The following is a 12,722-nucleotide window of genomic DNA, read 5'->3' as shown; positions in this document are numbered from 1 at the left end:
GAAATGGAATGTAGATGGTTCATGAATTCAATGTATCTTTGTGTAACCTTATCAACGTGCATGTCACAATGCAGGTGTAATGCTTTTGAGAGACCCAAGGCGTTCCACATTAACAAAGCAAATATAAACGAAGCAGTTTTTTTCTCTCTCTCTTTTGACTGCAATTAACAATATGAGGTGCAAAATCATGTTTTTTTTTTTTTTAGATTTGACCATCACCAGTGTAGGAAGAGATGCATTCAAATGAAATGTTGGGTGGCTCTTAAAAGAGCCTTTGTTTAACTACAAAGAGCAGCACGCGAAGCGCAATATTTACTTCTTTTTAGGGGCAGCCTTTTTCGCCTTGGTGGCTTTAGGCTTGGCCACCTTGGGTTTCGCTGCCTTAGCTTTCTTGGGGCTCTTAGCTGCCTTCTTGGGTGCGGCGGGCTTTTTGGCCTTCTTGGGGCTCTTCGTTGCCTTCTTGGGCGTAACGGGTTTCTTGGCTTTCTTCGGAGACTTCTTTGCAGCAGCTGCGGGCTTCTTTGCCACTGCCTTCTTGGGCTTCTTGGCTACAGCGGGCTTCTTTGCTGCCGGCTTCTTGGCTTTGACGGGAGCCTTCTTCGCAGGCTTCTTCACCTCTGCCTGTTTGTTCAGCTTGAAGGAGCCGGACGCGCCAGTTCCTTTCGTCTGAACCAGTGTGCCCTTTGAGACGAGACTCTTGATGGCCACCTTGACACGAGCGTTGTTCTTTTCCACATCGTATCCACCAGCGGCTAAAGCCTTCTTCAGGGCAGCCAGAGAAACTCCCTTCCTCTCTTTGGATGCAGTGATGGATTTGACGATAAGCTCGCCCACACTGGGTCCGGTTTTCTTGGGCCTTGGTGCCTTCTTCTTGGGAGACTTAGCAGGCGCGGCAGCTGGGGCAACTTCAGCCATAGTTTCGTGGTGTCTAACGATCAGAGTACGAGAGAATCGAGTGAACGAGTACCACGAGTCGCCAGCGGGTTGTATTTAAGATAGGCATGAGAACCGTTGAGACTCAACTGAAAGAGCTCTCCATTCCTCTCTTCCGTGATGGACTCGCTTGTGTTTTCTCCACTCGCATTTTGTAACAAAATGTGTCTAACGAAACAAAATGTGCGGATATGAAGATGTCGGTTGTGAAGTTCACACCTTGCACTTTAAAGCAAACTTAAATTACCTCGCATTTTCACCCTTTCCGTGTTTCAACGAACAGAGAACCGTAGAAGTGACAGGGGCGTCGTGGCAACCCATATTTCTTTTCTGAGGAAAACTCCTCTAAAAAAGTTGTAAAATCATTTGGCATTTGCACCTCGGTGAGCAATAGAACAAACCATGGACCTCTATGACCCGTATAATCGGTAATAAAGTACCCTGTGCGAATCTGTGCTTTTCAGATGGGATCTGTTTGGACTTAGTGAAACACATGGCTGCCAGACATATTCGGCCGATCCGACATCACAGCAGACACACATCCTAATGGGAATGCAGACATTTTGAACATTTATTGGAAACAAACACTTTGAACACTTTCGTAAATACAGATACATTTAAAGACAATCAAAGTTGTAGCCCATATGGTCGAATACAGTTCGTGCCTTTGGGACGATTTCAGGTTTGTACTATACTGAACCCAAAAATGAGCGGTGACCATACCATTTTCAATAATGTCCATCATGTCTCTCAGTCAACACTGGCACTCATTCTGGAAAGAAGAAAAAAAAAACGTATTTGTACTGTATTTTCAGATCTTTTATTTTAGTTTTACTGCAATTGTAACCTGGATACAGAATATGTTGGTCTGATATTTGTTGAGCTTAAAGTGTTATGCACACTACTGTAATAGCATGACAACTGGGAAACTCGTTGTTGTGATTCTCAATGTTGACTGGTTTTGGGTGTATGGAGAGAAATTAATTATATTTTCCGCAGCATTGGTCTTGTGGTGAATGTATTGTATATTTGCACTTTCTCTGTGTACTTCTCTTACACTACCCTAATCACTGAGAAGTAGAAATGCGACATCTGCTTATAGTGGTGCAAATCTGGGCATATGTTTTGCTCCTTGAGTGTAAGGTTTTGTTCATTGTGTAATACTTTTGATTTGAGTGTTTATGCAATCGTACAAAACTTTGGTGAATGTATTGTATATTTGCACTTTTCCTGTGTCGTTCACTTACACTCTAATCACTGAGGTGTAGAATTGCTAAAAGTGTTTTAGGTTTGGAGCAGCAGTGTGTTACTGGTACAAACAGAATTACAGTGTTTCACACAAAAAACTTCATGTACCAATCAGTCGACCCAATTTGGCATTTCTTCACACTCCCTTATCTGTATAGACTCTGACTTTCCTGCTTTACACTCTAATGTCAATTACACATCACCTGGTCAAATCACTACACACAATGTTCAGTTGTTGCAGACACTTTTCAAGTAAAATCTCAAAGCAACAACAACACACAAATATAAACATTCAGGTCAGTTGCCTGTGATGTGGATAATGCCCCCCTGCCCGACAGGAACCGTAGGCATGTTGTGAAAAAAACGATAAGTTATATGTTTCATGCGTGTGTGTGTGTGTGTGTGTGTGTGTGTGTGTGTGTGTGTGTGTGTGTGTGTGTGTGTGTGTGTGTGTGTGTGTGTGTTTGTGTGTCTGAGTGTGTGTGTGTATGTGTGTGTGTTTTAGTGTGTTTGTGGTAACGCAATTTGTTTTGATAAATTAGTGTATTGTTTTTAGATGCATGTTTAATTTTGCAAAGGATGTGAATTGTTCTACTAATTGGGTGTGTGGTGGTGCTAATTGTGTGTAGTGTTTTGAAAAACAGGGCCCTGTTTTCAAAAATGTGCTTCTGCAATCAAGAAAAAACTGTAATGATATTGTTCCATACATCATGGTATAGTGTAGGCGTGGATGGGTTACAGGACTGAGAGGAAGTTTAACGATAAGAGATATTACTTGCAGGTGTACATGTTATAAGATTGCATGCCTTTGAATCATCAGGTATTTCCGTTGGATTGCCTACACACTAAACCCTGCCTCACTAGCAAGGCACAATAGACTTACACAGACTGAACTATAAGTCCCACTTGGTCCAGGTCATACTCTTTTCTACGCCATGCACTTCACTATTCCCCATCGCAGCAGACATCAACATAGGAGAAGAGGAGGACAGTTTCACAAAGAAAATAAGTTTCTCTAACTGTGACACAGAGAAAAACACCATTTAATGTTTAAAATCTCCCTGAGCCTTGCCATGCTGATTTTGATGATTATTTTTTCAGAAAAATGCAGGGGGCTGGATATCCCCCCTTCATCTGCAGTTGGCTGTGCGTAACGACGAGGAGTTGAACAAATTACTTTGTGGTGTCACCATCGCACAAGGTGGTGTGTTAGGCTCAGAGCTTGGGGTTAACTTACACTTTCTACTCCCCTTATATTTGATGGCAGTAGTTACTAGTTACGATTTTACACAAGCTTTTAAAATCCAACAAATTGTTAAAGAAGGCTTCTCATGTCTTACAAATAGAAGGGTGCAGTCTCAGATTTCAAATGTTCATGAATTGTTAACAGCTCCACCAAATAGTGATTTTCCCTCTAAATGTCTCACATTGCTTAAGTCAATAAACGTTCCAATGATCTCACATCTCACCAAAAGTGAAAGACTAGTTAAAAGGTGAAAGAACAGATTGTGGCGATACATACGTGGAGTAGCAATAGTTTCAAACGTTTCAAAAAGTTAAACGAGACTTTGACTCATTGTTTTAATATGGGCCACCATAGACCCTGAACAACTAGAGGCTCACAAAAATCTCAACAATGGGCATCAACAGGACGTTTCTGAATGTATAGTTAACCTTATGTCACCTCGACAATTATTATGTTGTTTATACATTGGCTGAGGTAGTTTGGTCTTTCTGGCTGTGTCCAGACAACCCAATGGTAGTACATTGAGTGTCTAAATATAGTGTGTTTATGTTCAAGTATGTATCAAAATCAAGCTAGGCTGCTAGTGTTTACATAAATGCAAGTAACATGAATGGCATTGACCAGTGCCTGCTACACCAGTTATTAAAGAAAACAACATAAAGTCCTTTTCTGATAGGTGTATGTGCCAATTGGTGGGGGGGCAGAGTGGCACTTTAAGCAACTTGGAATGAACTTTTAAAAAGTAATTGGGTGGCTCTTAAAAGAGCCTTTGTTTGATAGTTTAGAGGTCAGATTTACTTGGACTTCTCGGTCTTCTTGGGCAGGAGCACAGCCTGGATATTGGGCAGTACACCACCCTGAGCGATGGTCACTCCGCCGAGCAGCTTGTTCAACTCCTCGTCGTTGCGCACAGCCAGCTGCAGATGGCGGGGAATGATACGACTCTTCTTGTTGTCACGGGCAGCGTTGCCGGCCAACTCGAGAATCTCAGCAGTCAGATACTCGAGCACTGCAGCCATGTAGACCGGAGCACCAGCACCAACACGATGAGCATAGTTGCCCTTGCGGAGCAGCCTGTGAACACGGCCCACGGGGAACTGGAGTCCAGCCCTGGAGGAGCGAGTCTTGGCCTTTGCTCTAGCCTTTCCACCGGTTTTGCCTCTGCCGCTCATTTTAGGAGTTGTATGGGTTCTTCCGAATACTGAAGTGTAGCAAAACGGGGAGGGGAGTGTATTTATTCTCCTCAAGCTCAGCGTTGCTCATTGCCTCAGTGGTTGAGGCGAGAATACTGAGAGCCAATCAACGTGTAGGTCCTGCGGGAAGACAAACGTTGCTTCATTTTGGCGCCTGCTGGATATCCTCCTTTCCTTTTGTGCGTGATCTCCAAAATCACTGACTATTTTAACGCATGCAATAGTTAAAACGACACCTTCCAGTTTAGGTTGCAGCTTGGTTTCCAGATATGTCAGTTCAATGGTCACAATAATCACAAAGTCCCAGAATCTCCATGTATTGCGAACACCTTTAAAATGGAACAAACTGAAGTGGTTAGGTGATACAAAGTATCTAATGGACCGGCTTGTAATCATGTTTGAATGATACAAAAATAACAACGATGAGCAGAATTCTGCAAGCATATTTCAATTTTTTGGGGATCCGTCAGCTGTATTTAATTTAAATAGAATTTAATAGCTTATTAAAGATGTATTAACAACACACTGTTTATTTATTATCAGCCACTCTGGCTAAACTTCACTTAAAGATTAACTTTTCTTTCTGGCTCTAAAGCAGGTGAATACATACTGCCATACCATGTGTGTTCATTGCTTAATTGGTTGGTGGGGATTTAAAACCTTGATAGACTTTACATCTTCAGCTGAAAATATTGCAAACGTAGCTTGAGCTTGAAGCATACATTACTCATTACGACCAATTGTTTTTATAGGAACAATGCATTTGAAAGACCGCACACCATCATGGGTAGTTGGCTAGCGAGAAAGAGGGTTACATACACCACTTTAAAGACAGATCCCGTAGCCTTACTATGAAAACAACTATTATAAAATGGACTGTATGGGTTACAAAGAGTCGAGCTCCCAAAGGCCATGGATCCTTTTAGTGGTTCGGTCGGTCATAATAGTTACATTTTAGACAAAGAGGATTGGATATAACCGTCCACTTAAATTCTATGTACTTTGAATACTGAATGACGTGTCAAGGTGACGTACAATTTGCTGCATGTACGCGCCAACACCAGTAGAGAAAAGTAGGAGGGACGGACGAGGAGGAGTGTTTATAGTCTTCAAACAGGTCCTCCAGATGGATATAAGACCTCGTACAACACGCTGAGGTGCACACATTGCTGTAAAACTAAAACAGTGACAATGAGTGGAAGAGGCAAAGGAGGAAAAGGACTCGGTAAAGGGGGCGCCAAGCGTCATCGTAAGGTTCTTCGTGATAACATCCAGGGCATCACTAAGCCCGCAATCAGGCGTCTTGCTCGTCGTGGCGGTGTGAAGCGTATCTCTGGCCTCATCTACGAGGAGACCCGTGGTGTGCTGAAGGTGTTCCTGGAGAACGTCATCCGTGATGCCGTCACCTACACCGAGCATGCCAAGAGAAAGACCGTGACCGCAATGGATGTCGTCTATGCTCTGAAACGCCAGGGTCGTACTCTGTACGGTTTTGGAGGTTAATAATCTTTCACCTCATTCTGAGACAAAGGCTCTTTTAAGAGCCACCCAAATACTTACGTAAAACATGATTCCAATTGCGTTTATATTGAAAAATGGGAATGTTCAATACCAATGTGTGGTGTAAGATGTCAACTATGGCGCACTAATACTGAATATAACCTACAATGCACAACACGGCCAACAGCCACTGTAAATGCATAATTATTTATTTTAGTGAGCCTTCTCCTGTTAGGTTCATTGTAAATGTATTCCCACTGATTTCATAGCTTTACTGCTTAATGATAAGCATGGCTATATCCCCACATGCAATACCAAGTTCAAAAGTACAATTGTATGAGCTGATCCACGTTATATGGAAGTGGCGAATATACCAAGAGTAGTGTGTTTGCAAAAGTATTGTGAGGCAATGTAAAATGCAGGCCATTGCCAGGGAACTCAAAAGTCAATGAAAAAAACAATCTCACCAACAAAATCCCACGAAGATACTCTGGGGCCCCCTACAAAGTCATACACGGCAAACCTTTTTTGAGTTTTTCCTAATCTGTTTGGGATAACATAGGACATACAGGACAACTGAAAAAAAAACTGTAACTCCCATAACAGGGAGCACTCCTATGGAAACCAAATTTGAACCAATAATCAAACCAATAATCAAATTCACATCTTAGTCTTTTTGACATGTAGATATTCTAACTGAAGAAAAAAAACGATTCAGTTATTGAGTCATATGCTGCAACTCACTTTCATGGATGCACGTATAGGCTACTTGAATCTCTCCTATAAAGACTTTGTCAGTGTTAACGATGCAGATTTATTGAAAATATGTATCACTAACAATGAGGCTTAATTAATGCCGCAGGTCTCGTATATTGACTTCATTTTGGTCATGCCAAGGTAGCTCAGAAAGTGCGGGAAGATGACAAAAGAAGGGGAAGTGCGGACTAAACTATCTTTCTGTGGTCAGAGCGGGCTTAGTAGACGGACCCGCCCCTGCGCTTCAAAGTAACCAACCATCGTCTGGGATTCTGGTCATGGCTGGCCTAGGTGAAATATTAGCATAGAGTGCTGTATATATAGAGGTGGCACGACTGCATGCAGTACCGCAGTTCTGTCTGAATCCTCATACAGAAAGCATCATGCCTGAGCCAGCAAAGCCCGCCCCGAAGAAGGGCTCCAAGAAAGCCGTGACCAAGACCACAGCCAAAGGCGGCAAGAAGCGCCGAAAGACCAGGAAGGAAAGCTATGCCATCTACGTGTACAAGGTCCTGAAGCAGGTCCATCCCGACACTGGCATCTCCTCCAAGGCCATGGGCATCATGAACTCTTTCGTGAACGACATCTTCGAGCGTATCGCTGGAGAGTCTTCCCGTTTGGCTCACTACAACAAGCGTTCCACCATCACCTCCAGGGAGATCCAGACTGCAGTGCGTCTGCTTCTGCCCGGCGAGCTTGCTAAGCACGCCGTGTCTGAGGGAACCAAGGCCGTCACCAAGTACACCAGCTCCAAGTAAAGCGTTTTACGCTTTTCAACCCAAAGGCTCTTTTAAGAGCCACCCACATTGTCTTTGAAAAGCAGTTCCAACATAATCAAAATCTCCTTATGTTTTCAGGATGTTCCTCTAGAGAGGGTTGCGCCTACCTTGTTTCGGAAAATCACATAAGACTCCACTATCACACATTTTTGTAATATGAACGATGATCAAACCGAATTCTGAGCTCGAAATACGCACCTTGTGCGCATTTTTAATGTTGTACGTCAACTGCAGCCTAATTCTAAAACCGAAACGACATATGTGGAGCAGTTTTGCAATGCAGAGAACACAAACTGCAACACACTGCACTATACAATAAGTTTGCGTGTAGATGACTCGATACACTGGCCGCAACAACGTAACACAAAAAAAAAAAACCCAACGGTTCCAGATGTTGCACTCGTCTTTTTTTGTCAACAACAGGCGTGTGACAGGGAGTTGCAGAGTACGTCGCAAATGTTTAGGAACATTGTTTTGCATATGGTGCTGTCTTCCATCAGATGTAGTTCTTGGTATCGCTTCACCTTAGTCTTTAACTTCGGTTCTGACTGATCTTGAAACAAATACAACTGCAGTTATCATGTTATAGCTTAAATTTGTATGCACTCACTATTTTTATTTTATATTTATTTGATTTAAATTGTTTGGCATCACTGTGCACGTACATCCGTTGCTGTTCAGCACGTTGAGCTGCATTGTTCTGTATGAAAGGTGCTATACAAATATAAAGGTTATTAGTAATACTACTACTATATGCCCTACACATAGTGTATATGGTAAAAAGAATTTTCGGTCATTCTAGCGTCGGCTTTCAACCGTGACTTCTACTGGGGGGCTAAACATACTGTATGGTAGTAGCTAGAGTATAGTATGTGCGTGGGCTATTAAATAGCGTGTGTACCAACACTGGATGGAAAATGAGCTTTCATGAGTTATTTAGGTGGCTCTTAAAAGAGCCGTTTGTTTTTCTTGACGTTGTCGGGATCAACTTAAGCACGCTCCCCGCGGATGCGACGGGCCAGCTGGATGTCTTTGGGCATGATGGTCACCCTCTTGGCGTGGATGGCGCACAGGTTGGTGTCCTCAAACAGACCAACCAGGTAAGCCTCGCTGGCCTCCTGAAGAGCCATGACAGCAGAGCTCTGGAAGCGCAGATCGGTTTTGAAGTCCTGGGCAATTTCCCTGACCAGACGCTGGAAAGGCAGCTTGCGGATCAGCAGCTCAGTGGACTTCTGGTAACGACGGATCTCTCTCAGAGCCACTGTGCCGGGCCTGTAACGATGGGGCTTCTTCACTCCGCCGGTGGCTGGTGCGCTCTTACGAGCAGCCTTGGTGGCGAGCTGCTTTCGCGGAGCCTTTCCTCCGGTGGACTTACGGGCGGTTTGCTTCGTTCTTGCCATTGCAAAGTCTGCTTCAATGCTAGGAGTATGCCAGTACGCAAGCAAGCAGGGTATTTATAGGTTACAACCTCGACCAGCCCCCTGATGACGTTTACTTGCTGGCTACCGCTGATTGGTATTCAACGCCCTGATTCCGGTGGCGCCTAAAATTCAAAGTACAAAGCCCTTCTCCTACTCTACGAGCGTTTTTGCCTTAATTCAGAAATTCGTTCAGTATATAGACGCTTGACGTACAAAATGTATAATCTTATCCAACAACAACGCAAGAAGTGTTTGCTTGCATTTTTAATGTACATATTTGCCAATATCTTTATATTCACTGGCAGTCAATGCCTTATGATACTAAACTTTAAGTTAACTTGGTATTATCAAATGTATTATACATTTTCATTGTGGGAAAAGGGGGTCATAGTTAGCAACTGTGGTTTTCAGAGTACTGTGTGTTGGGCACACACAGGCATTTGAGACTGGAATCAGATTCAAAACCTAGAACCAGCGACCTCAGGAGTGTCCCAAATGCATGGTCTAGTTACCAATCCATGTACTTGGACACCTTTACCGCACATATGTGTGAATCTCTTTCACTAAATAGATGTGAGTTTGTATGTTACAGTACAGAAACTTGAAATGCTCCTTTCACATTAACTTCATATTCCTTTAGAAAGCCATAGGCAGTTCCTATTTTCCATGCTTATATCTTATCTGCAAACATCAAGTCCAACTTTCACCCATTACATTTGTGCATCATGCCGAATAGAGCCTGGGAATGCCCATTCTCAAATAGATGTGGGTGGCTCTTAAAGTTTTTACCATTGAATAAACACTCAAATCAAAAGTATAACACAATTATCCAAGTCGTTTGCAAGGAGCAAAACCCGGCCCAGAGATGCACCACTATAAGCACAACGTCAGTGCACACTTTTTGAGAAACAACACAGTGATTTACAAAACACTAAACACACTTGCATTCATTACGACACAGAAGAATATCAAGATGACACTTCCTTCCAATTCCAAAGCACCGACTGTCAAATTACCACACCTATGAGCCAATTGCTAAAACACAGCCATCAAGTGCGAAAAAACACATTAGTGCTAACATTTCTTTATGATTGAATAAACACTAAATTCAAAAGCATTACACAATTATCCAAACTGTATACTCAAGGAGCAAAACCTGGCCCAGATTTGCACCACTATAAGCTAAATGTCAGCCTCACACTGTTTGCCAACCATTACACACAGTGATTTGCAAAACACCAAACACATTTATATTATTGCACACAGATATATATCAAGATGTCACTTCCTTGCAATTCCAAAGCAGTGACTGACAAATAACCACCCCTATGAGTAATGCAATTGCTTACAGTTTTTCTCGATTGTTTACCGTTTTTTAAGATTGGATAAACGCTAAAATCAAACGTATTACACAATTATCAACACCTTAACTCAAGGAGCAAATCAACGTCTCAGAATTGCACCACTATAAGCACATGTCAACATCTCACTTTTTGCGAAACAATACACACAAGTGATTTGCAAAACACTGAACACACTTGAATGCTTTAGACACAGAAGTATATCAAGAGGTCACTTCCTTGCAATTCCAAAACATTGACTGTCAAATGACCACACCTATGAGCCTGTCAAATAAACAGAGCCATTACAGTTTTTTACAATTGCTAAAACACATTCTTGAAACAGTCACTCATGTTCTCTAAACTCTAAACACAAAACCTCATCTTCAAGCACTATTTACAAAACCTCTGAATCCTCTTGCAAAATGAAACTTTTGCCTCAAAACAGTTTTACCTGTGCTCAAAATCAAACACTGCTGTCAAATCATAAACAAAGTGTTCAAAATGATATACACTTTCAATCAGTCAGTAAACAATACACCACAAAATAGAAAACACACTGTTCAAAACATATAGTTCTCAGGGAGAAGTACAGGTATAGTATAGTTCTCAGGGAGAAGTACATTTCATATTTATCTATCATTGACTTTTGATGAATGAAAACATGTTCTCTCTCATAGTAGCTATACAAATGTATCAAAAATAACTACTTTGCTTTGCTCCTATTTGTGTTGGTTCTTTCTCCTTCTTGTACCCCTATAGTACTGTACCCTGCATCTCACAGCTCACAGCCCACTCTTGTTCTTCGTTGATATGAACCTACAACCAGTCAAAGTCTATTGAGCAATCAGTACTGTTACTGTACCAAATAGAAAGCACAATGTTCAGGGCCATACAACTTGTTTTCGTTTTGTCCTTATACAGCCTACAATGCACTGTAGGCCTACTACAATATACACTACCACAGTAAAAGGGACACAAATCAAAGGAGTCAACCTGGTGTTTACTTGTCCTCCTCCCCTCACATTGTTTCTTCTATTCATTCTCAGACTTTCTCCTTCCCACCTTCAACAACCTGTTTGCTCCCTAAACTGGCTCATATTGGTTGTGTCACATCATTTGATACAAGTTAAATACATTTTGAGTGGTTGTGTTCAATCAATGACATTTGTTCTCTATTTGTATTTGATTGTTGCCACTTGTGTTTACCAGTATGGATGACATGTGAATTAGAGTGCAGAATGTGTTTTAAGACTGAGAATGTGTTTAGAGTTTTGCTGAAAAGTCTAAGTGAGACCTGCAAATTGTGTTTTGCCATGAGAAATAGTTTAAGGTATTGACAACAGACTGCACAATTAGCTTCATGAGTTCAGGCAACTGAGAACTTTGTTCAGCCAGTGGGTTTTAGTGTTTTAGCAATTGTAAAAAACTGTAATTGACACACAGCTGATGTATGTTGGGTATATTGTGTCAACCACAGCTGATTCCAGTCTGGCTTAGAATCAATGGCATTACTTAGGTATACAGTAAAAGGAGGACTTTGAGGAATGATGTTTTTGGAAACAGAAACCGAAAAAGATGTCTGGACGAGGAAGAGTTAGAGCAAGGGGCCCAGGGAGAAGAGCAGGCCCAGTGAGAGGAGCAGTGAGAGGTGTAGTAGTGAGAGGAGCAGGAGTAGTGAGAGGAGCAGGAGAAGTGAGAGGAGCAGGAGTAGTGAGAGGTGCAGGAGAAGTGAGAGGAGCAGGAGTAGTGAGAGGAGCAGGAGTAGTGAGAGGAGCAGGAGTTGTGAGAGGAGCAGGTCCAGGGAGAAGAGCAGGCCTAAGGAGAGGGCAAGGTAGAGGTATAAGAATGCGTGGTGGTGGCATTCTAAGGGCTACAAGGGCAGTAGTGAGTGATGGAATTCGTGCCATGTGATAAACCACGGTCTTTCACTAAGAGAGGCTGGTGAAAGAGTACAGCCCAATTTGAGGCGGTCAACGGTTGCGTCAATTATACGCATCTTTCAACAAACCAACAGGTAAGTTTGCATTTTACATGGATTGTTTCTATTCTCACTTGACATGTCAATGAGGCCATACAGTAATGCATATGTTGATGTTTTTTGTCCCTCAAAAGAATGCAACGTCTTCCTCCCTCTGGGGGAAGAGGAAAGCTCCTCAATCATCAACAAGAGCTTGCCATAGTAGATATGGTTGTTGCAAATAATGCAATTAAACTGCATGAGATTCAAAGCAGAATTTTGGAGGAGCAAGAGATATTTCACAATATCAATAGCATCAGCCTCGCAACCATTACGCGGACATTGT

General features: G+C 42.3%; 5 protein-coding genes across 5 annotated transcripts; 2 read left to right on the top strand and 3 right to left on the bottom strand.

Moving 5' to 3' along the window:
• Positions 1-312: 312 nt before the first annotated feature.
• Positions 313-915, bottom strand: LOC308379086 (histone H1-like; the record flags this gene model as incomplete). Its single annotated transcript, XM_080856142.1, has 1 exon — positions 313-915. One exon carries the CDS (start codon positions 913-915, stop codon positions 313-315), a length of 603 nt encoding a protein of 200 aa, XP_080712268.1.
• Positions 916-3,837: 2,922 nt separating this feature from the next.
• Positions 3,838-4,599, bottom strand: LOC308360006 (histone H2A-like; the record flags this gene model as incomplete). Its single annotated transcript, XM_080831734.1, has 1 exon — positions 3,838-4,599. One exon carries the CDS (start codon positions 4,597-4,599, stop codon positions 4,222-4,224), a length of 378 nt encoding a protein of 125 aa, XP_080687860.1. The 3' UTR covers positions 3,838-4,221.
• Positions 4,600-5,811: 1,212 nt separating this feature from the next.
• LOC308379806 (histone H4) lies at positions 5,812-6,189 on the top strand (the record flags this gene model as incomplete). Its single annotated transcript, XM_080857070.1, has 1 exon — positions 5,812-6,189. The coding sequence occupies one exon, from the start codon at positions 5,812-5,814 to the stop codon at positions 6,121-6,123; it is 312 nt and encodes a 103-aa protein (XP_080713196.1). The 3' UTR covers positions 6,124-6,189.
• A 1,070-nt stretch (positions 6,190-7,259) lies between these two features.
• LOC308367024 (histone H2B 1/2-like) lies at positions 7,260-7,634 on the top strand (the record flags this gene model as incomplete). The annotated part of the gene is made up of 1 exon (XM_080840846.1): positions 7,260-7,634. The coding sequence occupies one exon, from the start codon at positions 7,260-7,262 to the stop codon at positions 7,632-7,634; it is 375 nt and encodes a 124-aa protein (XP_080696972.1).
• Positions 7,635-8,644: 1,010 nt separating this feature from the next.
• Positions 8,645-9,055, bottom strand: LOC308367013 (histone H3.2; the record flags this gene model as incomplete). Its single annotated transcript, XM_080840835.1, has 1 exon — positions 8,645-9,055. The coding sequence occupies one exon, from the start codon at positions 9,053-9,055 to the stop codon at positions 8,645-8,647; it is 411 nt and encodes a 136-aa protein (XP_080696961.1).
• Between the last annotated feature and the right edge of the window lie 3,667 nt (positions 9,056-12,722).

The sequence above is a fragment of the Sprattus sprattus genome (assembly GCF_963457725.1).
Source record: "Sprattus sprattus genome assembly, chromosome: 1".
NCBI classification, from domain to species: domain Eukaryota; kingdom Metazoa; phylum Chordata; class Actinopteri; order Clupeiformes; family Clupeidae; genus Sprattus; species Sprattus sprattus.
Note: the sequence above shows the minus strand (reverse complement) of the source record. Positions and strands in the feature narration are given on the sequence as shown.